General features: G+C 40.4%; 1 protein-coding gene and 1 pseudogene across 9 annotated transcripts in view; both read left to right on the top strand.

Annotated features, from left to right (window-relative positions):
* WARS2 (tryptophanyl tRNA synthetase 2, mitochondrial) overlaps positions 1-25,634 on the top strand; it is a 130,489-nt gene that overhangs the window by 64,221 nt on the left and 40,634 nt on the right. For 7 of the 9 annotated variants that reach the window (XM_078333083.1, XM_002751296.6, XM_035252611.3 and 4 more), the window contains one exon: positions 14,935-15,192. The exons of 1 other annotated variant lie outside the window; for it this stretch is intronic. In XM_078333083.1, coding sequence (XP_078189209.1) covers positions 14,935-15,192 — 258 coding nt within the window. The remainder of the gene's footprint in view (positions 1-14,934; positions 15,193-25,634) is intronic. One more of the 9 variants, XM_035252613.3, reaches the window with a different exon arrangement.
* Positions 23-8,606, top strand: LOC108592399 (RNA-binding motif protein, X-linked 2 pseudogene; annotated as a pseudogene).

The raw sequence follows: 25,634 nt of genomic DNA, 5'->3' as shown, positions 1-25,634 counted from the left end.
GAATAGATTGCTGGTATCCAAAATGGACCTTGGATTCCACTCTCCCACAGAAACAATTTTATGGATGGTGGTTAGGTACAGCTGAAAATGTGCTGTTGAAACCATTCTCCAATACTTTTGTAGGCTCAAAGAGACTTCGATGGTCTGTTTCCCATTTAAAGAATTCAATTTCTGAGTTTCAAAGAACCAATTTTTAAACAAACTCTTAGAACGTAACTTGTTTAGCGATTGCCTGCAACGGAAACATTTGGCGTGTTTTATTTATAGTTATTTTACCCTTTACATTTGGAGCCAAAGTATGGGAGAAAGGATTTGTCATGATTCAGTTAACATTTATTAGGGGACCACAATGTACCTGGCACTGTGCTATTTACTGGGTATGTAAAAAGATAGCCCCTGCCCTGGAGGAACTCATATTCTAGGCAGGAAAATATATCTATGGAGCAAATAAAAAATATTTTCCAAGTTACCAATGTGATTTGTGCAATAATGAATTGATGAAGGAGGGGTCTGTTCTTCTGAGAGAGAGACATGATGGTGTGTGTGGTGGAGCATGGAGCCTGTGTGGGTGTGTTTGTCAGGAGGAAGGACAGTATTTAAGAGGTTCAGAATCAGAGATGCTTACAGCCTGCTGACCAAGGGGAGAGTTCCCCATGCAGAAAAGGGGGTCAAGGGCATTCTAGGATGTGGAAGATTGTGAATGCAGAGGGGACTACTCTACAGGAGAAAGGCAGGTAGTCAGCTGAGTTCCCCAGGTGGTGTGACTGGAGAATGACTGGGAAGGGCACTGACCACCCCACAAAGTCAGAGTCTTATCTCAGAGGAAGAAATGAGAAGAGCTAAGCTAAGTCAGCATGCGTGATATTTGCACTTTTATCCCATATGTTAGTATCTGTCTTCTCATGTATATTCCTCAATATCCTGAGGAAGAGTTTTAATTTCAACAGAATACTAATCTTTGAAAATGTCTAAAAGCGGTCTTCAGATCGTGCTCTGAGAAGGTCAAAAGAGTAGGCAGGGACCCACCAGAGCTCCCTCACCGACTCTGCTATTATCCGTCCACCTCTCAAGCTTTTCTTTGGACCATTCCACTTATTAGGCACATCTAAGAATATTATATTTGAAAAAGGGCACGCAACTAGGAAAGTTTTAAAACCGGTGTAATTTAATCCTCACATGTGTAGTAAGTCTGAAGACTCGGTGTGGATAGCCACATCTCTCAGCTGCTGGCCGAAGAATAAATGTTGTCAGATAATCAGCTGAAGAAGGGAATCAGGCAGGTGTCGATGTGGATGTGTGAGCAGTGATAATCGTTGGTAGCATAAGCCTTTACTTGGCCACAAGAAATAATGACAGTATAATTGACCCCCAGAATGAACACTTGAAAATCACTGTTAGAATTTTCTTATGGAGGCCAGGTGCAATTGCTCATACCTGTCATCCCAGCACTTTGGCCAGTTTAAAAAATTAGCCAGGGCATGTGCCACGCTGCCTTGCTCGGGCACTCATACCTGAATGCTGGGCACAAGCCCATGGACATGAACCCTTTAAGGCGAAGCCGATCAACCAACTGAATGAGTGACAGGTCCAGCCTGGGGTGGTCGATAAGGTGTCCTGTGACTCCAAGTGCAAGGACGGCGCCTGGATCTTCCTGGGAGGGCTTCCTTATGAACTGAATGAAGGGGACATCATCTGTGTGTTCTCACAACATGGCGAGATTGTTAACATTCATCTTGTGCCGGACAAAAGAATGGGAAATCCAAAGGATTCCATTTCCTCTCCTAGGGAGACCAGAGGAGCACAATTCTGGCTGTTGACAATTTAAATGGGATTAAGATCAAAGGAAGAACTATCTGAGTGGATCAAGTGTCTAACCACCGAGTACCTAAGGAGTCAGGAGAAATAGAGGATGTCACCCGAGAGCTCCAGAGAAGGGCTGTGGGGCTCGTACTTCCTCACCAAGTTTGTCTCAGAGCTCCGAAAATGACAAACCAACACAAAAGCACAAAAAAGACAAACAGGAAAAAAAGGAAAGAAAGAAAGAGAGAAAACTGACTGGGAGGTACAGGCAGTGCAACCATCCTCTTCATCATTCGGAAACGAGACAGCAAAGGAAAAGGATGACCTGGCCCTAAGAAACACAGCAACAAGAACTCAGAGATAGCTCAGAAGCCAGAGCCCAGGGAGGGGCGGAAGCTCCCCGGGGCCAGGACTGCCTACTCTGGTGGAGCAGAGGACCTAGAGCCGGAGCTGAAGGAGGAGAAATCGAACCACAAGCCTAAGTCCTCAAGCAGGAGAGAGGCAAAAGAAAAGACCAGGGATAGGGACAGAGGGCGGAGTCAGACACACATTGTAGCCTGTACAACGGGCGTTCTGAAGGGTGTAGTCATGGGGTTGAAGTAGGAGCTGAGATAAATCTCAGAGGCATAAAAGGGCCTGGCGCTCCCGGGAGCCTTCGAATCCCAGTGACCATAGGCTTCAGTGAAGATTGTTCAGCTGCTCAGTACATTTGGAAATAGTTATGTTTTTTAAAGGCAGTCAAATTCAGTTGGGTTGTTGCTATTTTTGTATCTAAAGCTTCTGGGGCTGGATTTTTTAAATCCCTTGAGTATCAGCGTCATTGAGAGGGCTGCAGTTTCAACAGATATCCTGGATATCCTTCGCACCATCCATTGTCCCTGTACCAGAATATGTGTCCTGAATTTTCGTTCATAAATATGGCTCTTGAACCCAAAGACCCCAGTTGACGATGGAATTTTCAGGAAAGGGAAAATACCAGATAATTCCAGAATTCTAGTTTTTGTGTTAGAGGTCTAGAGCTCAGCGTCATGGGACCCTTCCAGTTACTAGGTTTGGACAGCTTGATGTGAATGAATGGGATAGGATTTTTAAGGTCAACCAGCTCCATGCCCAAACCCTCCTGTTTTAAAAAAATGTTAATTTCTTTTCTTTTTCATTAAAATTTTCTTGTTTGATATGCCTCTTTCCACATTTTTCCTTGCAATGCATTTATTATTTATTTGTATTGAGATGAAATTCACGTAACATAAAGTTAACCATTTTAAAGGGAACAATCCAGTGGCATTGGTGCTTGGCATCCACACTGTTGTGTAACCATTGCCTCTGTCTAGTTCCAAAACATTTTTTATCATCCCAAAATGAAACCCTGTATCCATTAAATTGGAACTCCCCAAGTCCTCCCTCCTCCCTGTCCCTAGCAACCAGCAATTAACTTCCTATTTACTGGTTTGCCTATTCTGGATATTTCATATAAATGGAATTATACAAAATAAAAATTAGCCAGATGTAGTTGTGTGTGTGTCTAGTTCCAGCTACTTGGGAGGGAGGGTGGATTGCTTAAGTCTAGGAGTTTGAGGCTATGGTGAGCTCTGATCATTCCATCACACTCCAGAGAGACACCCTGTCTCAAAACAAAAGGAATTTTCATATGAGGAAAAACTAATTTTTAAACATTTTATACCATTTTTATACTTTTAAAATTGTAGTGCTTCTTGATATATTACCTGGACTTACTATCTCATTCAAGGGAAAAATAAATAGCCATTGCTGTTGTAAACAGTGCTGCAATGAACATTCGTGTGCATGTGTCCTTATAGGAGAATGATTTATAGTCCTTTGGATATATACCCAGTAATGGGATTGCTGGGTCAAATGGAATTTCTGTTTCTAGATCCTTGAGGAATCGCCACACTGTCTTCCACAATGGTTGAACTAATTTACACTCCCACCAGCAGTGTAAAAGTGTTCCTATTTCTCCACATCCTCTCCAGCATCTGTTGTCTCCAGATTTTTTAATGATCACCATTCTAACTGGCATGAGATGGTATCTCAGTGTCATTTTGATTTGCATTTCTCTAATGACCAGTAATGATGAGCATTTTTTCATGTGTTTGCTGGCCTTATATATGTCTTCTTTTGTAAAGTGTCTGTTCACATCCTTTGCCCACTTTCAAATGGGTTTGTTTGTTTTTTTCCTGTAAATCTGCTTTAGTTCTTTGTAGATTCTGGATATTAGCCCTTTGTCAGATGGGTAGATTGCAAATATTTTTTCCCATTCTGTTGGTTGCTGGTTCACTCTGATGATTGTTTCTTTTGCTGTGCAGAAACTCTTAAGTTTAATTATATCCCATTTGTCTATTTTGGCTTTTGTTGCCACTGCTTTTGGTGTTTTAGTCATGAAGTCCTTGCCTATGCCTATGTCCTGAATGGTTTTTGCCTAGGTTTTCTCTTCTAGGGTATTTATGGTGTTAGGTCTTATCTTTAAATCTTTAATCCATCTGGAGTTAATTTTAGTATAAGGTGTAAGGAAGGGGTCCAGTTTCAGCTTTCTGAACATGGCTAGCCAATTCTCCCAACACCATTTATCAAACAGGGAATCCTTTCCCCCATTGCTTGTTTTTGTTAGATTTGTCAAAGATCAGATGGTTGTAGACATGTGGCATTGCCTCCAAGGTCTCTGTTATGTTCCATTGGTCTGTATCTCTGTTTTGGTACCAGTACCATGCTGTTTTGATTACTGTAGGCTTGTAGTATAGTTTTAAATCAGGTAGTGTGATGTCTCCAGCTTTGTTCTTTTTGCTTAGAATTGTCTTGGCTGTGTGCGCTCTCTTTTGGTTCTATATGAAGTTTAAAGTGTTTTTTTCCAGGTCTGTGAAGGTCAGTGGTAGGGGTTAGCTTTGAATCTGTAAATTACTTTGGGCAGTATGGCCATTTTCATGATATTGATTCTTCCTAACCAGGAGCATGGAATATTTTTCCATCTGTTTGTCCTCTCTTATTTCCTTGAGTAATAGTTTGTAATTTTCCTTGAACAGGTCCTTTACATCCTTTGTTAGCTGTATTCCTGGGTGTTTTATTCTCTTAGTAGCAATTGTGAATGGGAGTTCACTCATGATTTGGCTGTTTGTTTGTTATTGATGTATAGGAATGTTTGTGATTTTTGCATATTGATTTTGTATCTGGAGACTTTGCTGAAGTTGCTTATCAGCTTAAGGAGATTTTGGGCTGAGATGATGGGGTCTTCTAGATATACTATCATGTTGTATGCACATGGAGACAATTTGGCTTCCTTCTTTCCTAATTGAATACCCTTTATTTCTTTTTCTTGCCTGATTGCTCTGGCTAGAATTTCCAGTACTATATTGAATAGGAGTGATGAGAGAAGGCATCCTTGTCTAGTGCCAGATTTCAAAGGGAATGCTTCCAGTTTTTGCCCGTTCAGTATGATGTTGGCTGTGGGTTTGTCATAAATAGCTTTTATGATTTTGAGATACGTTCCATCAATACCTAGTTTATTGAGAGTTTTTAGCATAAAGGGCTGTTGAATTTTGTTGAAGGCCTTCTCTACATCTATTGAGATGATTATGTGGTTTTTGTCTTTGGTTCTGTTTATGTGATGGATTACATGTATAGATTTGCATGTGTTAAATCAGCCTTGCATCCCTGGGATGAAGCCTACTTGATCATTATGGATAAGCTTTTTGATGTGCTGTTGCATTCAGTTTGCCAGTATTTTGTTGAAGATTGTTGCGTTAATGTTCATCATGGATGCTGGTCTGAAGTTTTCTTTTTGGGTTATATCTCTGCCACGTTTTGGTATCAGGATGATGTTGATCTCATTAATGAGTTAGGGAGAAGTCCCTCATTTTGTACTGTTTGAAATATTTCAGAAGGAATGGTACCAGCTCCTCTTTGTACATGTGAGAGAACTTGGCTGTGAACCCATCTGGACCTGGCCTTTTTCTTTGGTTGGTAGGCTATTAATTGCTGCCTCCACTTCAGACCTGGTTATTTGGTCTTCTCAGGGTTTCAGCTTCTTCCTGGTTTAGGCTTGGGAGGGTGCAAGTGTCTGGGGATTTATCCATTTCTTCCAGGTTTACTGGTTTATGTGCATAGAGTTGTTTGTAGTCATCTCTGATGGTAGTTTGTATTTCTGTGGAATCGGTGGTGATCTCCCCTTTATCATTTTTTATTGCATTTATTCGATTCTTCTCTTTTCTTTTTTATTAGTCTGGCTAGAGGTCTATTTTGTTGATCTTTTCAATAAACCATCTCCTGGATTTATTGATTTTTTAAAGGGTTTTTTGTGTCTCTATTTCCTTCAGTTCTGCTCTGATCTTAGTTATTTCTTGTCTTCTGCTAGCTTTTGAATTTTTTTTGATCTTGCTCCTCTAGCTCTTTCAATTTTGATGCTGTATTCTGGAGACCCACCTCACATGCAAAGACACACATAGACTCAAAATAAAGGGATGGAAGAAGATTTGCCAAGCAAATGGAGGGGTTGCATTCCTAGTTCCTGATAAAACAGACTTTAAACCAGACTTTGAAAAAACAGCAGGTGTTGCAGTCCTAGTCTCTGATAAAACAGACTTTAAACCAACAAAGATCAAAAGAGACAAAGAAGAACATCGCATAATGGTAAAATGATCAACGCAACAAGGAGAGCTAACTATCCTAAATTCGTATGCACCCAATACAGGAGCACCCAGATACATAAGGCAAGTTCTTAGAGACCTACAAGGAGACATAGACTCCCACACAATAATAGTGGGAGACTTTACATTCCACTGTCAATATTAGACATCAAATCAACAAGGATATCCAGGACTTGAACGCAGAACTTGAATAAGCAGACCTAATAGATATCTACAGAACTTTCCACCCCAAATCCACAGAATATACATTCTTCTCAGCACCACATCGCATTTACTGTAAAACTGATTACATAATTGAAAGAAAATCACTCCTCAGCAAATACAAAAGAATGGAAACGATAACAATCTCTCAGACCACAGTGCAATCAAATTAGAACTCAGGATTAAGAAACTCACCCAAAACTGCTCAAGTACATGGAAATCGAACAGCTTGCTCCTAACTGATGACAGGATAAACAATGAAATGAAGGCAGAAATAAAGCTGTTCTTTGAAACCAATGAGAACGAAGACACAACGTACCAGAATCTCTGGAACACATTTAAAGTGTTGTGTAGAGGGAAATTTATAGCAATAAATGCCCACATGAGAAGCGAGGAAAGATCTAAAATCTATACCTTATTGTTAACATTTTCTAATTATTTATGTCATGTTTAGATAATTGTTCATTTAATCATGTTTCTAAGAATAAAAGGGACGTGCCTCCTTATTCTTTGCTTGCGTGTAACCTTTGCATTTAAATATAGGTTGGCTGCCCTGAGGCAATGTTGTAATCCTTCCTGGGAGCCAGAGTTTCACGACTTTATATTTTGTCATTTCTGTCTGCTGGGGCGACACTCACTGAGTACTGTTTGACAGAAAAAAGATAAAAAGACCTGAAGAAAATAGCCCCAAAAGACGTTTCGGTACAAAAGAAATAGCCACAGAAGAAAAGAACATTATAAAATTAAAAACCTGGTGTCTTAGTTCACTCGTGCTGCTATAACAAGATAGTACAGACTAGTTCATTTATGAAGAACAGAAGTTTATTTTTTACAGCTCTCGAGGTGGGGAAGTTCAAGAGCGAGGCACCAGCATTGGTGTGTGAGGAGGGCCGCCCTCTGCTTTCAAGATGGCACCCCCAGAGAGGAGGAATACTGTGTCCTCACATGTTGGAAGGACAAAACAGTGCAAACTTCCTCTGAAGCTTTCTCTTTTTTTGAGACAGAGTCTCACTCTGTCACCCAGGCTGGAGTGCCGTGGTGCTATGTCGGCTCACTGCAACCTCTGCCTCCAGGGTTCAAGTGATTCTCCTGCCTCAGGCTCCCGAGTAGCTGGGATTACAGCTATCCGCCACTATACCTGGCTAATTTTTGTATTTTTAGTAGAGATGGGGCTGGTCTCGAACTCCTGACCTCACCACCTGCCTTGGCCTCCCAAAGTGCTGGGATTACACGTGTGGGCCACCACACCCAGCCTGAAGCTTCTTTTTTAAGGGCATTAATCCATCTATGAGACAGAACCACCATGTCTTAATCACTTCCTAAAAGGCCCCACCTTTTAATACTACTACAGTGGGGATTAAGTTTCAATTTGAATTTTGAGGGGAACACACATTCAAAACATGACACCTGGGGCGAACATTATGTGGTGTGACGGGCAGAGCGCTAGAGTTCTGAATTCTAGCCCCAGCTGTGCCACTAGTTGTGTGCCCTTGACCTTTTGATTAACATCTCCAGGGCACACTTTCCCCTTCTGAGAAGGGCGTTGGGGGAGGGGTTGAGTGGGAGTGGGATGCTTGAAGCCTGGAGGTTCTAAACTGCATGCAGTTCAACGTGATGGAAGAAATACAGAACCTGGAGTCCAGCGGCAAGCGCTAAAATCCAGATCACTCACTGCCTGGGACTTGATGCAGGTCATTCCACTTTGCAGTGCCCTTCCCTGGAAAATGACGCCGATGATTCCTGCCTTCGCCACATGAGATGAGGTACATGAAAGGGCCAGGGCATGTTTCTGACAGCTGAAAGTCATCACAAGAAGGAAAATACATCTGCAAAAGCATTTTATCCCATGAGAGAAGGATGGTAGATACAGTGCATGTAAGGAAAATAGATGAATAACTCTTGAAATTTGAAAATGGCTTAAGTAAACCTGTGGAGAATATATATATATATATATATATTTTTTTTTTGAGACGGAGTTTCGCTCTTGTTACCCAGGCTGGAGTGCAATGGTGCGATCTCGGCTCACCGCAACCTCCGCCTCCTGGGTTCAGGCAATTCTCCTGCCTCAGCCTCCCGAGTAGCTGGGATTACAGGCACGCGCCACCATGCCCAGCTAATTTTTTATATTTTTTTGGTAGAGACGGGGTTTCAGCATGTTGACCAGGATGGTCTCGATCTCTTGACCTCATGATCCACCCACCTCGGCCTCCCAAAGTGCTGGGATTACAGGCTTGAGCCACCGCGCCCGGCCATATATATATATTTTTAATTGTACTTTAGGCTCTGGGGTACATGTGCACATCATGTGGGATTGTTGCAGAGGTGCATAGACATGCCATGCTGGTTTGCTGTCCCCATTCCCCCCCACCCTCCGTCGCCTAATTAAGCTGATTCCTTTTAAACTCTTTTACTGACCTAACAATACATATTAAGTGCTTGTCATTTACGCCCCTAAAGAGCTCACAGTCCAACTGGGTAGTCACTCCTTTTTCTTTTTAAAAATATTTTTCCTTCAGTTTTAATTGTTGGCCTACAGATTTTTTTCTTATTTGAAGGTGATATAAGACCTCCTTTCTCTTATACTGAATTAATATTTACTCTGTTGATTCTCAGATCTGATCATCTGGTTTCATTTCGAAGCAGAAATGAACCCATTTTTCTTGGTGCTGAGTGAGCATTTCTTAACAGACCAGGACTCTCCAGTGCTTTCTGGAGGAAAGAGCTGACTACAGCAGAACGATGCTGAGGCCAAACCTTCAGGGGAACACCTGCCTCCACCCCCCAGTGTCAATGCCGGCTCTTCTCTGTTTCAGCTCTTCAATCCTTAATTGGCAGTAGAGGTATTTTCAAGAAAATGTTGGAGATATATTTCAGGGACGTAGGATTGAAATAGTAAGGCATTGTAAATGATAGAATTGAGAAAGGCGGAGCTAAGGAGTGAGAGCTTTAAACGATATTTTTAAATTTATACACAATTAGAAGAATACATAAATTTACAGAAAGAGATTTTCATCCCAATTAGCTGGTAATGTTATTGAGTACTTTTTTTTTTTTATCACAATCTGTGATAAAATGCCATTTATGTAACCAATAAGACATAGTGTGGCCATTGAGCCAAGTTTGTGGTTTACCTTTGACTGCAGTTAAAACAAGTATGATGAATGAACAATTCCTGTTACAGATGGATACAAGCAGGACTTTGTAAGAAGAGTCCTGAGATCTTTAGCTGAAGTCTTTGTTTCTCACCACTGTACTGAAGCTGAAAATGTTTCAAAGCTAGCAGGCAGTGTTCTCTTAATGTATCTTATTCACTTGAAATTAACGACAGAAGCTCTCTTAAGTTAATCACAAAAATTCTTTTGCCATAATTAATAACTTGGGATTTTTCAGTTGGTTTTCAGTAGAGTAAGAAAATTAAGGAATTTATACATTTTGGATGTGCTCAGTACAACAGGAATAGTTTCAGCAATGTCTGTTAAAATGATAAGTATACTCTACGTTTGATTTGAATACCCATCCTCCCTTCTGGTATATATGAAATCCCAGGCCTGAAGCTCCCCAGGGATTTGGTACTGCTGGTTCTGTTATAAAAATGAGCCAAGAAATGTATTGGTGGGAAGTGGCATTTAACAAGGAAATACACCTGAAATGAAATGAAGACCTACTTTATAACACACTTCTTTTTTATCCTCTGCCTACTGCAGTGGAATTGCAGGTTGATGCTGCAGGCTTCCCCTTGAATGAATGCCTGTGGGCTAGGCTAGAAGCTGTTTTCTTTATGGTTTGTCTCCTGTCCAAACCCATGGGAAGGCCAAGCTCCTTTCGTTTTCATTCTTTTCTAACTCTAGCGCTTTTGAACACAGAACCCCCATCCTCCCACCACCCGAACTCCACATTCCAACCCCGTGATTTCATGATACCTGGCATGTCTCCCCTGCCATGCCGTCGGGCCACCTGCTGACTCTTGCAGAGGGAACAGACGGGAACATAAACTCACTGCAGAAGAGCAGGACGCTCTCTGTATATTTTTAAGACCAGGAATCCAGTTCCCATTTAGAGGCTGTATTTTTTTAATAGCGCCTTGAAAAATGAACAAAACACTGCTTGTTGCTCTCATCGCCTGATAATATCATTCCCTCTACACTAACGTCTAGAATCTCAGAAACTAGAGAATGGAAAAGATGTATTAAATCCTGTCTACCCCATTCCCACTGGTCACGATACTTTTTTTCCCACAGTCTTTTCTCTGCTGCTTTTCTCTTCCAGTTTTCTCAAGAATATGTTTTCTCCATTTCTCCTGGGGAATAATTTCTGAGTTTGAAGATGGAGGAATATATGTGAAAAATCCCCAGTTTTTTCAACATAAAATTCCTAGTCTTCATAACCCTTTACATTACCGTAAACAGTCCCTTATCTTCTTAGGTCAAGTATTTCAGGATGGCATTTTTTTCCTTTCCATTTATTAACTTCAGAGTTTGTTTTTCTGCTTCGCTTTCTCTCTTCATCAATCAGTCCCCAAAGCCCATTAATCATTCTTGCTGCACTGAAAATTCCTTGGCTTATTCCCATATCAGGAACCCAGAGCTGGTTAAGGTTGCTAGGTCCTGGAGGAAGCCTTACTAATAGGTACTCATTCTGCGCTAACTTCTCTCTCTGTCTCAATTCTCAAGTAGGAATTATTTTTAAAATATTGTTTCTAAATTATGATTTGGGGATTTCATCACTTAAAAGCCCTTTCTGTGCATGTTTGTGATTCTGAGTGTAAGATTCTATTTGTTCTCAGTCACCTTAGTGACATTGTTTATATCCTCAGAGCCACAAGCCCTTTGCATCTCCTCCCGAGTTCTTGGATCAAGCACGGTTCTGGACCATGGAACTGTGGTGCAGCACTCCGTCTTACGACTGCCATCTTACGAGTTGAGAGGAAAATAGACTATACTTGTAGGGTTTGGAAATGCCAAATTTAAGTGGCCTTGCCACTCACGTATCAAAAGTAGATTCGCTTTCAGAGCTAGTATTAGGTATAAAAAAGACCTAACATGCTTTGTGGCCTTCTGGATAGGAGAACTCAACATTATAAAGATGCCAGTTCTCCTTGAAACAATCTATGGCTGCAGTGTGATCCCCATCAGCAACCCCAGCCAACAACTGCAGCTTCTAATCTGACCTCAAAAGAAGAAAAAATCAACAGGTTTTTTTTTCCTCTTGAGACTTGACAAGATGATTCTAAAATATATTGATATGTGTAAAGGGCCAAGGATGGGTAAAGTGCTCTTGAAGAAAAGGAAGGTGGAAAGCCTCACTTTACTAGGTCCCAAGATGTATTTTTTTTTTTTTTTGAGATGGAGTTTCGCTCTTGTTATCCAGGCTGGAGTGCAATGGTGCGATCTCGGCTCACTGCAACCTCTGCCTCCTGGGTTCAGGCAATTCTCCTGCCTCAGCCTCCTGAGTAGCTGGGATTACAGGCACGCACCATCATGCCCAGCTAATTTTTTTTTTTTTTGTATTATTAGTAGAGATGGGGTTTCACCATGTCAACCAGGATGGTTTTGATCTCTTGACCTCGTGATCCACCCGCTATTTTTAAAAAGCAATGTGATAATGACACAGTTGCAGATAGACTAATGAGTCAGAATTGAAAGACCAGACCCTTACCAGATTCTTCATACAGGGATCCTTGATTTTTTATGGAGATGGCATTTCAAAGCAGTAGGAAGAGACAGTCTTTTCAATAAATGGTGCTAGAATAATCAGATATTCATATAGGGAATAAAAGAAGAAATTAGATGCTTATCTGACACCATATGCAAAATACTCCAGATAGATACAGACCTAAATGTGAAGAGTAAAGATAAAACTTTAAAGCCCAAACACACATGCACACACACACACACATTTTATATATGTCTACATTTGTGTGTACAGCTATACGTATATATCCATATATGCACGCACACACATGCACCTTCATAACTGCAGGGCATTGAAAGATTTCTTCTATGATACAGTAGTCTGTTATCAGAAGTTATATATTTGATTTGTAAAATTAAGTGCTTGTCTTTATTAAAAGATAACATAAAGAGAAGACAGCCACACAGTAAGACAATATTCGCTCTACATGTAATTGACAGAATATTAGCATCTAGAATACATACCTTCTTAAATCAATAAAAGACAATCCAATCTGAGAAAAATAGGCCTAATAATTTAAGTAGGCTCTTCATAGAAGAGGAGGTAAAAGTAGCCAATAATCATAAAAAGAGTTCTCAACTTCTTTAATAATCAAAGAGAATCAAACCATACTGAGATTCTACCTCATTTCCATTAGATTAGGCAAAAACAAAAAGACTGCCAATACCAAGTGTTGATGAGGATATGAAACCACAGGAGCTAGGTAGAAAGTGTATAATGTTACATAGTTAGGAATAGTTCACCACTTGGAAGTACTGCGGTTGAAGATACATACACATACATCTGACTCAGCAATTCTCCTAGGTATAGACACTAGAAAAACTTGGCTCATAATGTGCAAAGATACCTGTGTAAGAATGGTCTTTTTTGTCCCCGTGAATTTTTGTTTTGCAAATTTTTAAACCAACTGAAAAGTTACAAAATTAATACAATGAATATGATAAAGTCTTAATAGACGGTAGCTAGTAGAGGGAACATACATGGGCTTTGACGAGAGTGATACTTGGCCTGAAACCTCAACTTCTCCACCTACTAGCTGTGTGACCATGGGCAATCTAGTAAATTCTGTGAGCCTTACTTCTCTCATCTGGAAATTGGAGATAATAATATGCCTGCAATAAAAGGTATTATAAGGATTAAATGCATTAATTTATATAAAGCACTGAGCGTAAATGCCTGCAACATGGTAGCTGTTCAGTAAATTATTGCTGCTCTTACTGTTTTGTTGTGGAGCTGGTTAAAAATGATAACAAGGCATTTTATTCTTCAGAGCCTTTTGATTACAGCACATTTATTGATACATACTGATGTTTGGTTTTTCACTGTGGAATGTATTGTAAAATAATTCAGGGGAAAATAGCATTTTTAAAAATTTGTATTGCATTTTTTTCTTTTCATTTTCCTATTATAACTTCAGTATTAGGAAGTATAAACCAAAGGGAAAACATGACCAGGGTACAAATGTTTTTTATAATTTAAATAATTGTCTAGAATTAAAATCTTCTTTTGAATAATTGAAAACCCAAATATGGTTTTATTAAAAGTTAAAAGGAAACCCAGGCATAGAAAATTTAAATAATCTTATTAGGAAATAATATTAGAAATAGAGTGTATGTTTCCTAATTTCTAGCCCAAGATCTTATACATTAAATTAGAATATCAACGGTATTTTTAAAAAAATCTTAAGGCAACAGCAGTAGTCTTTAGTAGTCTGATCCCAAGGCCTTCATTTCCTTAACTGCAAAATAAATGAAATCACATGAAAAGCCCTTGAGGCCCCTTTAATCTCCAGTGAAATTTGATTCTATGTCTGAAGGCTTCCTCATTGACCACCAAACCACAGTTCTCTTTTCCTCTTGGGAATTCCTCTCTGAACCCTACTCTGTATCATTCCAAACTGGCCGTGATCATGGTACCGCATTATACCTTTACTTACCTTTTTATGGACGATATCGTCTGTCTCCAATTAGATCACATTCTCTTGGATGCAGATCCCCGCTCCTCTCCTCCCCTCCCCTCCCCTCTCCTCCCTTCTCGTCTCTTTCTTTTTTTTTTTTTTAGATGGGGTCTCGCTCTGTTGCCTAGGCTGAAGTGCAGTGATGCTATCTTGGCTCACCGCAGCCTCTGCCTCCCAGGTTCAAGCGATTCTCCCACCCTCAGGCTCCCGAGTAACTGGGATTGCAGGCACACCTCCACGGCCGGCTAATTTTTGTATTTTAGTAGAAACGGGGTTTCACCATGTTGTCCAGGCTGGTCCCGAGCTCCTGACCTCAGATGATTCACTCTCCTCGATCTCCCAAAGTGCTGGGATTACAGGCATGAGCCGCCGCACCCGGCTGCTGATCTTTTCTTATACATCTTTGCATTTGTACACGTTTGAGTGCAAAAACATTTTTAATATCATTTTTTTGTCCTTAGTAGTACCTAGCATAGAGAGTTACAGAGTAGGCCCAAAATAAATGGACAATCATGACTGTCAGATTGTAGTTTACAAAAATAGAACTAGCTCCCATAGCTGTGATAACGTGGGCATCAGATTCATGGATTCTGCCTCAAAAGCAAATATGATTGTTTTCCTTTGTTCCAGAAAGACAGCAAGAAGCGAGTGTTTTCTGGCATTCAACCTACAGGAATCCCCCATCTGGGCAATTACCTGGGAGCCATTGAGAACTGGGTGAGGTTGCAGGATGAATATGACTCTGTGCTGTACAGCATTGTTGACCTTCACTCCATCACTGTCCCCCAAGACCCCGCTGTCCTTCGGCAGAGCATCCTGGACATGACTGCCACTCTCCTCGCCTGCGGCATAAACCCAGAAAAAAGCATCCTTTTTCAGCAATCTCAGGTCAGCTTCTCAGATTAGAACTGAGAAAACTTTTATTTGCAGATTATTTGAGGAAAAAATGTTGAATGGTTTATATAGCCCCTGCTTGTGATTTTTAAAAATTGTTTGAAGAGGGCTGGGCACGGTGGCTCAAGCCTGTAATCCTGGCACTTTGGGAGGCTGAGGAGGGCAGATCACGAGGTCAAGAGATCAAGACCATCCTGGCCAACATGGTGAAATCCTGTCTCTACTAAAAATACAAAAAATTATCTGGGCATGGTGGCGTGTGCCTGTAATCCCAGCTACTCAGGAGGCTGAGGCAGGAGAATTGCCTGAACCCAGGAGGCGGAGGTTGTGGTGACCTGAGATCGCACCATTGCACTCCAGCCTGGGTAACAAGAGCGAAACTCCGTCTCAAAATAAAATAAAATAAAAAATAAAAATAAAAATACAAAAATGGGCAGGACATGGTAGTACGTGCCTGTAGTCCCAGCCACTGGGGAGGCTGAGGCAGGAGAATTGCTTGAACTCGGGAGGCGGAGGTTGCAGTGAGCTGAGATTGTGCCACTGAACTCCAGCCTGGTGCCTGGTGACAGAACAAGACTCTATCTCAAAAAAAAAAAAAAAAAAAAAAAATTGTTCGAAGGTGACTTTTTCAAATGTAATTATCTCAGTTTAATGTTTTACTTGTGTTTATATCATTAAGTATCATTATATTGCAAGAGTATCCGCTTTTCCTCCACTGTGTTAGGAAGTTTATGATGCTTCATATACCAAAGAGTTGTGTTTCATTGGTACTTCTAGCCCTGGAATTGTTTTGCTGTGTAGGGTTGCTTTCCAACTGATGACTTTGCACTATTGACTAATCTCCTTGTGATCAAGGACAGAAATTAGTGACCAAAAGTTTTATGTAATTTCAACGTTGCTTTATTAGATGTTGTATTTGGAAGCTCTGTTGGATAATTCCCATTGTTAATTCTTTGTTTAATAGTTTTTGAGATGATTTGAGAACAGGTTGGGAAATTGGAAGACAAAGTCCCAGTGTCTCGTGTCCAAGCCAAGAAAGGCTTCAGAGCAAAGCCAAAATATTTGACTCATACCTTCACTGTGGATGAATCAGTTTATTCTTGGACAGGCAGATAGTCTGGCCTAGAGACAAGGCAATCAAAATACACCCTAGAAAAAGTTGAAAATTGTAACTAGATCATGCCTTTGTTGCATATCTGCTTTAATCTTAGGACAAAGCCCAGGCAAGGAATGGGATGTTATACATGCTATGGTACATGTTAACGTGCATGCATATATATAACCTTCCTTGATTGTACATTTCTATCATTTTTGTATATGTTTTGTTACACATAAAACTTAATGTAATGATTCTTACAGAGCAGCCAGTCTAAAAAAAAAGCGCGATAAATGAAAACAGTATAATGATCCCTTGGCATCCAAAGAATGTTGGTTCCAGGACCCCCAAAGCTACCAAAATCTGCGGATGCTGAAGTTCCTTCTATAGAATGGAATCATATTTGCATATAACCGACACATATTCTATGGTATATTTTAAATCATCTCTACATTACTTATAATACCTAATGCAATGTACATGTTATGCAAATAGTTGTTATACTGTATTTTTTTTATTTTTATTTTTCTATTGTGGTATTGTTATTTTTTGATGCCTGTACACACACTGACTTAATATGTGTATATTTAAATTGTTTTAATTTTTAGAGATTAGGAGGGTGTATGTGCAGTTTTGTTACATGGATATGTTGCACAGCGGTGGAGTCTGAGCTTTTAGTGCACCTGTCACCTGAATAGTGAACGTTGCACTCCATCGGTGATTTTTCAACCAGCATCCTCTTCCCTGCTTTTGGAGTCTTTAATGCCCGCTACTCCTCTCTGTATGTCCATGTCGACCTGTTGTTTAGTTCCCACTTGTAAGTGAGAACATGCAATATTTGACTTTCTGTTTCTGAATGATTCCCCTTAGGGTAATGGTCTCTATTTCATGTTGGCCTCCATATTGCTGCAAAAGACATGATTTCATTCCTTTTTATGACTAATCTCACAAGGAGATCAGTCAACAGCACAAAGTCATCAGTTTGAAAGTGTATATATAGTGGTGGTATTATTTTTTATTACATTTTTTTCTGAATATTTTCAGTCTGCTGTTCAGTGGAGCCCATGGATGCAGAACACACAAATTCAGAAGGCCAACTGTATATTTAAAAATAAATGCAGTTATCAACTTTGTTGCCAGCTTGGAGATCATTTGATAAATTCATGGAATCTGGTCATTGAAAGGACCATAAAGGCAATTTGCCTCAACTTCATTCCTTATATTTGGTCACGAAGGCTTAACTTACACATGGCTTTTCAAATTCAGTGTTGGACAGAGCCGGTTACTATAAAATCCTTGCTTTTATTGATCAAATATCTACCTCCATATAAATTCCATTCGTTCATTTAATTTCTGCTTTGTAAAAAAACCAATAAATCAACTCTGCTTCTTCAAATACTTGCAGAGACATTTATTATGTACCATTTGTATCTTACAGGTCTTTACCCTGTAGGTCCTTACTGAATAGGTCTTGCCTTCTACAAACTAGCTGTCCCCAGATCCCTCACCTTCTTGGTCATCCTATTTCAAAAGCACTCTCACCTTCTTTGTGAAAAGAATGTGCTTCAAACTTCACATCAGTTGCCGACGCTGGAGAGCTGCTCATCACTGGAGCCACTTTTTGAGTCACCTAATGCATTTTGCAAAGCACATCATCTTCTCTTCATCTAAGCGGTTTTTAATACAAGCTGTCTTTTGATCCTTATCTGATAAATCTTTAAAAATTGTATTCCCAGCTAAGTACCTGTTTTCATACTTCTTGTAGATAGATGTCTAATCTCCACAAAGTAACCACTTGCCAGATTGCTTTTTAAAGTGATCTTTAATATTAAAGGCTTATTTACAACTACATCCTATTCTTTTTTTTTTTTGAGACGGAGTTTCACTCTTGTTACCCAGGCTGGAGTGCAATGGCACGATCTCGGCTCACCGCAGCCTCTGCCTCCTGGGTTCAGGCAATTCTCCTGCCTCAGCCTCCCGAGTAGCTGGGATTACAGGCACGCGCCACCACGCCCAGCTAACTTTTTTTGTATTTTTAGTAGAGACGGGGTTTCACCGTGTTGACCAGGATGGTCTCGATCTCTTGACCTCGTGATCCACCCGCCTCGGCCTCCCAAAGTACTGGGATTACAGGCGTGAGCCACCGTGCCCTGCCCGACTACATCCTATTCTTGTACTTTGAGCGCATTCTCTCAGGAACACTTACCATATTATAATTTTTTTTCTGCATTGTAAAGTTAGCAGTGACCTTATAAGCATCTAAAATGTGCAGTAATTGAGATATCTTCTTCCATGTGGTACTTTGTTGTTCAAAATAGCATTTGAAAAAGTAGCCCACAATATGGGAGACTTTGTAAAGATTTCCCAATAAAGGAGGGACAGAATTCACCTTCTCTTTAGATAGAACCTAATGAGATCCTTGGCTCCAAGACAGTGGGGCTCCAGGTCAGAGAGTGGAAGGGACGGAGTTGACGGGGATGTGCCCATCTTCTCCCCGTAGCCTTGATTCAGTTGTAAAGCTGTTTAATAATTAGCCTCCTACCATCCCTCACTTCACCTCCATTGTGGAGAATTTTGATAGTTTGCCAGCAAAATTGAAGGCAGGTGCTCCTCTTGCCTACATTATACAGTTTGTCCCACAAAGGCAGTATAAAAATTTTCCTCAGGTATCTTTGTAATCGAAGATAAACTTGGTTTTAGCCATTTCCTTCTTTGACTCAGGCAGCCAACCTTATTACAACTCTATGCATGGATGGATGGGATATTTTATCAGGCTTTCTGTCCCCCTTTTATTAAAACACAATGCAATTTTAAAATATTTTAAAAATGTGTAACAATAGAGAGAATAGTATACACTACCCTTATCCCTTGTTAACATTTGTTATCTGTCTTACTGATGTTACTTCCTTTTCTTTCTTTCTTTCTTTTTTTTTTTTTAAATAAAGACAGGGTCTTGCTCTGTTGCCCAGGCTGGAGTACAGTGGTGCAATCATAGCCCACTGCAGCTTCGAACTCCTGGGCTCAAGATCCTCCTGCCTTAGCCTCCTGAGTAATAGCTGGAACTACAGGCGTATTCCACCACACCTGGGCTTTAAAAAAAATTTTTTTTTGGAGAGACAGGATCTCACAATGTTGCCTAGGCTGGTCTCAAACTCCAGGGCCCAAGTGATCCTCCCACCTCGGCTTTCCAAAGTGCTGGGAATATAGGAATGAGCCACTGTGCCTGGTCGATGTTATTTTCTTTGTTGAAGTATTTCAAAGTAGATACCACATATCATGGCATTCCAATTCCTAAGTATTTTAGTGTGCCACTAGAAATTCAGGAAATTTTCTTACATAACCATAACATTGTAATGGCATCTAACAATGATAATTCTGTATTATCATAGAATACCCAAATTACCCTGATTCTCCAAAAATGTCTTTTATAGTAAGCTTGTTTGAGTGAAGATCTACCAAGGTTCATATATTACATTTGATTGTGGATCTTAAGCCTCTTTCTAAATGCCTTTTGATTTGTTCACCACATTTTGATATATTTCCTATAAAGTTAGTCCTGTGCTGGAAGAGAATTCAACTTTGATTTTTTATGCATCTACTTTTTTCCCCTCACCTTTCATATATTGGTCAAGTTTTTTTTTTGTTTGCTCTAAACTTAATTATTTTTAACTTAACCCTTCCTTTTTAGTTGCTTTCTCTTTACATTAATCTGTGTTAGCTGATGGTTAGTGACTATAAACTACTGTCCCACATAGTTGCTCATCACAATTTTCATTAATTTGAGTAGAAGCTGTGCTTACCTACTGCCCATGGATTGCCTAGAAATGAAGATTAGAGACATCAGCTCCTTTTAGAATGGACAGGAAGCTTCAGTTTTTTCACGGATGATGATGGAAAGGTCCTCCTCGTGCCTTATCTTACAGCCATGAAGGCATGTATTGGCTTTTGCTTCTTAGAACCATTGTCAAGTAGAAGTATAAGTGAATAAGCTAGTCTTCTGGAAACAATTATTATGTTAACCACGTGACCGCATGTTTGCAGAGTTCTAGTAGGTAAAAGATCATCACGGTGATGATTATGTTTGTAATACAAAAATCGATCATCAATAACTGTCTTTTTTTCTTTTTTCTTTTCTTCTTTTTAATAGGCAATGCTGGGAAGATTTTTTTCTTCTTTATTTTAAACAGACAAAAATTGCATATATTTATTGTGAACAACATGATGCTTTGAAATATGTATATATTTAAAAATGGCTAAATCAAGCCATATAACATACACATTACCTCACATACTTATCCGTCTTTAAGTGATTTTCAGGTATACAATACATTGCTATTAACTGTGGTCACCATGTTTACCATAGATCTCTTGAACTCACTCCGCTTGTCTAACTGAAATTTTGTGTCCCTTGACCAACATCTTCCCATTTCCTCTTGTCCCATTCTACTCTGTTTCTATGAGCTCGATTTTTTTAGATTTGACATATAAGTGAGCTTATGCAGTACTTTCTGTGCTGGGCTTCTTTCATATAACAATATGTCCTCTGGGCTCATCCATGTTGTCAAAACTGGGAGGATATCTTTTTTTAAGGCTGAATAGTATTCTGTTGTGTGTATATACTGTATGTTCTCTATCTATTCATCTATCGAGAGACATTTAGGTTGATTCCGTATTTTGGCTATTGTGAATAGCGCTGCAGTAAACATGAGGGCACAGATGTCTCTGACACGGTGAGTTTATCTCCTTTGGATATATACCCATTAGAGGGACTGTGGCCTGTATGGTAGTTCTGTTTTTAATTTTATTGAGGAACCACTGTACTGCCTTCCATAGTGGCTGTGCTGACTTACTTTCTCACCAACACTGTGCATGGGTTCTCTTTTCTCCACATCTTTGCCAACACTTGTTATCTTGTTTTTTTTTTTTTGTTTTTGTTTTGAGACAGAATCTTGCTCTCTTGCCCAGGCTAAGGTGCAGTGGCACGACCTCGGCTCATTGCAACCTCTGCCTCCTGGTTCAAGCAATTCTCCTGCCTCAGCCTCACCAGTAGCTGGGATTACAGGCACCCACCACCAAGCCTGGCTTATTTTTGTATTTTTAGTAGAGATAGATCACCATGTTGGCCAGACTGGTCTCAAACTCCTGACCTCAAGTGATCTCCCCACTTTAGCCTTCCAAAGTGCTGGGATTACAGGCAGGAGCCACCATGCCTGGTTTATCTTTTTAGTGATAGTAATTCTAATAAGTGTGTGGTGATCAAGCTGTGTAGTTTCCAATAGATGGGGGCTAAAAACGAATATAGCATTTTCAGATTTATTAAAAAAATTAGAAACCCTTGTTTATTAGGAAACTATTTATTTATTTATGAATGACAGAGTCTCACTCTGTCACCCAGATTGGAATGCAGTGGTGGAGTTATAGCTCACTGCAGCCTCAAACTCCTGGGCTCGAGCAATCCTCCTGTCACGGCCTCCCCAAGTGCTGGGATTATAGGTGTGAGCCACTGTGCCTGGCCAGAAAACTATTTTTAAATGTGTAAATTTGGCTCGACCTGGTGGCTTACACCTGTACTCCCAGCACTTTGGGAGGCTGAGGCAGGCAGGTCACTTGAGCTCAGGACCTCCAAATCAGCCTGAATAACAGGGTTAAACCCTGTCTCTACAAAAAAAACAAAAATTAGTTGGGCGTGGTGTCCTGTGCCTGTGATCCCAGCTACTAAGGAGGCTGAGGCAGGAGAATCGCTAGGACTCAGGAGGTGGAGGTGGAAGTGAGCAGAGATCACACCACTGCACTCCAGCCGGGGCCACAGAGTGAGACTGTGTCTCAAAAAAAAAAAAAAAAAAAGTGTTAGGTTTACCAAGCCATTTCATGTGCACTTCTCTCTGAATTAATTTAAGATTTCTCTCTTAATCATCAAAACAGCCACAGGAATTAGATAGTACTGTTATCTTTCACTAATGAATAAATTAAGGTATGAAGCGATTAAGTAAATTGAAAAGTTAATCAGATCATCCAAGCACAAAATAAACTGCTAATAAAAGGTCTGCGTAACTTAGCGGGCAGCAGAAGAAACGCTGGCCTAGTATCCTCGGGGGCTTCGTTCTTAAAGTGCCTTCTAGTTAAACTGAGATTAGCTGTTTACCTAAGGGCAGGAGAGAGGTGCTGATGTATTTTTGCATTTTTAGTAGAGATAGATCACCATTTTTGTATTTTTAGTAGAGATAGATCATTTTAAATGGTCTTTGAGCAGTACCTGATACTTAGGAAATACCCAGCATGCAGAGCTTTTTCATTAGCTGCCTAAGGTCACACAGCTCACAGGTGGCAAAGCGAAGGCTTTCCCAGTTTTCCTGTCAAGTACCACTTCTGGAAGATGCACTCATGAGGCGGGAACCTTGCTCTGCCTGCCGCCTATGCACCCTTCCCCAGCCCTCCCATCTCTGCCTCTGGAGGTGCTTGGAGAGGGGAAGTCGGGAGTTGGAGCTGACCTCAAGGCCCTCATTATTTCTTACCTGAACAATTAAATTACCCCTTCACTCCGGACCTAACCTCACAGTTTGGCAGTTTATTCCCACAAGGCAACCACAGTCACCTTTCTACTAAAAATCCATCAGCACCTCTCTCCTGCCCTTAGGTAAACAGCTAATCTCAGTTTAACTGGAAGGCACTTTAAGAACGAAGCCCCAGAGGATACTAGGCCAGCGTTTCTTTAAGTTACGCAGACCTTTTATTATCAGTTTATTTTGTGCCTGGATGATCTGATTAACTTCTACCAATAACTCTTTAAAGCAGAAGCCAGGATACTTCCTTCTGGTTTTGAGAAAATTTGATAAATCAGTTCTTAACTTACAAAACAGATAAATTAGAAATTATATTTTTAAAAGATTATTTTGCTAGTTCCTTTATACTGGTAGGTTTGTAGTGTACCTAAGCATTTAATTGATCATGAAATATGTAACAGAAAGGATAAGAATTTAAAAAACAATTTTACTTAATGTTTTGGGAGCCAATGCCAGTTGGCATTAGTTATACCCACCTCCCCACCATGCAATTATTTACAAGTAAAACTAAGGATTTTTGAAACTGAGTTAGAGAAAAGTATTTTTATAATGTGCTTTTTTCAGGTATGTTCATTGTGTTAAGCAAATTACTTACAGCTAAATTATACTCTTTTCCCATGTCCTATTGTTGAACATCAGAAAAAGTTCTAATAATGGCTTGAACCAGGGAAAGGATTTAGCTATGTTACAATGCTGACTTCTACCAATAATTTTCATCTCCAGCCTTTTGCATTCTTTCTCAGCAGTCTGACTGGGACAATTCAGACTCACCGAAGATTTTTCTCATTATTTTCTTTTTCTTTCTCTCCCACTGGCCTCTAGTCATGTGCTTCCCCTAAAATATGTTCACCATATGTGGGGAATTTTGTAGACCCTCTCCTCTCAAAGGTAGGGGTGTGTGTGTGTGTGTGTGTACGTGAGAGAGAGAAACGGCATGGGAAGGGGTCATGCCTATGTGCGTGTTTGGCAGACGTTTCCATCCCCGTGCCAGAGTCAATGGTCTCATTTCTAGCAAGCCAGCAGTGCTGAACGCAGCTCCAATCTGAGTCCCACAGCTGCCTGTGGTACAGGCCTCTACATCTTTCACTGTTACTCTGTAGATGGAAGAAAGAAAGCAGGAACGTGGGTCTAGGCACTGCATTTCCGCCAGGACAGTTGGGGCCACCAGATACTGTGTTACAAGGGTCCAGACAGACCAGGGAAAAGTCGAGGGAGGAGAGGGGGATCTGCAGCTCTGGAATGTGGCCTCGTTCTCTAATTAGAGTTATGTTGTTTCCCAGGAAACAAAAATCAATAATCACAGAAGAAGAGAGGCTATGGACAAATTGGTTTGTGAATGACAGCCAGAGAGGGACTACATATTTCTTGGCTTACTGTACATAAATAAAAGTTATTTATACTCACCAACTGTCCCTTGCCTTAGCGGTGTAAAACCAAGGCCTTAAGCTGAGCAGAGAGTCTAGTGCTTACATTTATTCTGGTCATTTAGGAAACATATTTGAGTGTATTTATACTTGTTAAACCTCGAAGTTGTTCGCTGCCAACAACAGGAGCTGTTTCAGCTCGCCATGGAAAAGGAGAAAACGTCTGCATAGATTAGTGAACTCGGGGAACGAATATATTTGTAAAATTGGCATCACCTCCAAAGTTCCTAGGGGGAGATAAGAATCTAAATGGCCCATGGCATAAATAATAAGGTTGGAAAACTATTATATAATCAAACTCTGCATATATTTCCTTCTCTGTAGTTTCCAATAAGACCACGTCCTTCCCTAGATCTGTACCCCTGTGTCACTTGATGAGCAAGTTGCAATACTTGTGTGACTTCTATCCTGGACGTAGGTACGGGTTATAGGTTAACTATACCTTCAAGAAGAGTTTTCTTGCTGTCAGAACAATAGTGAAAAAAAAAATACAGGCTTTGAAGCCAGACATACTCAGCTTGAATCTTACTGCCACTTCTTTTTGGTTGTGAGACAGTGGGCAAGTTGGTCAGGCTCCCTGAACTCCATTTTTAATGTCATAATAGGAATTTAAATAAGGTAATATGTCTTGTCTAGCAAATGTTAACTTTCAGTCCCCCTCTTCCACTATGCACAATGCTCCCACCCTAGGTTCCTTGATATTGAGGGATTTGTATAAGGGCAGAATGGGATTCGCAGATGGAGAGAAAGTTAAACGGTAATGCCCCTTTTTATCTTCAATAATAATGTATTTTCAGAAGAGTTTGTTGTTGAAGGTTTTTTGAGGACTTTTAAAGAAATACTAAAACATTCAGAAAAGTGTGAAGCTGCATGGCTGCCTTTCGAGTTGCTTACCTTTCGGCATACTTGCTTCATATACTTTTGATTTTTACACGTTAAACGTCACAAATATAATAGAAGCTTTTCTGCTTAGCTGTAATGCCCTTTTCCGCTCTGCCTTCCCAGAGGTAGCCACTGTTATATTCACTGGATACTCATCATTCCCACAAACGTATTAATATTTGTAATGCATATGATGTAGCTGTTAACAATCTATATTATTAGTGTGGCATGTTTTAAAACTACGTGAGTGGCCGGGCGCGGTGGCTCACGCCTGTAATCCCAGCACTTTGGGAAGCTGAGGCGGGTGGATCACGAGGTCAAGAGATCGAGACCATCCTGGTCAACATGGTGAAACCCCATCTCTACCAAAAATACAAAAAATAAGCTGGGCGTGGTGGTGCGTGCCTGTAATCCCAGCTACTCAGGAGGCTGAGGCAGGAGAATTGCCTGAACCCAGGGGGCAGAGGTTGCGGT

The sequence above is a fragment of the Callithrix jacchus genome, chromosome 7, assembly GCF_049354715.1.
Source record: "Callithrix jacchus isolate 240 chromosome 7, calJac240_pri, whole genome shotgun sequence".
Lineage (NCBI taxonomy): Eukaryota > Metazoa > Chordata > Mammalia > Primates > Cebidae > Callithrix > Callithrix jacchus.
This window is presented reverse-complemented; position numbering and strand designations above follow the sequence as displayed.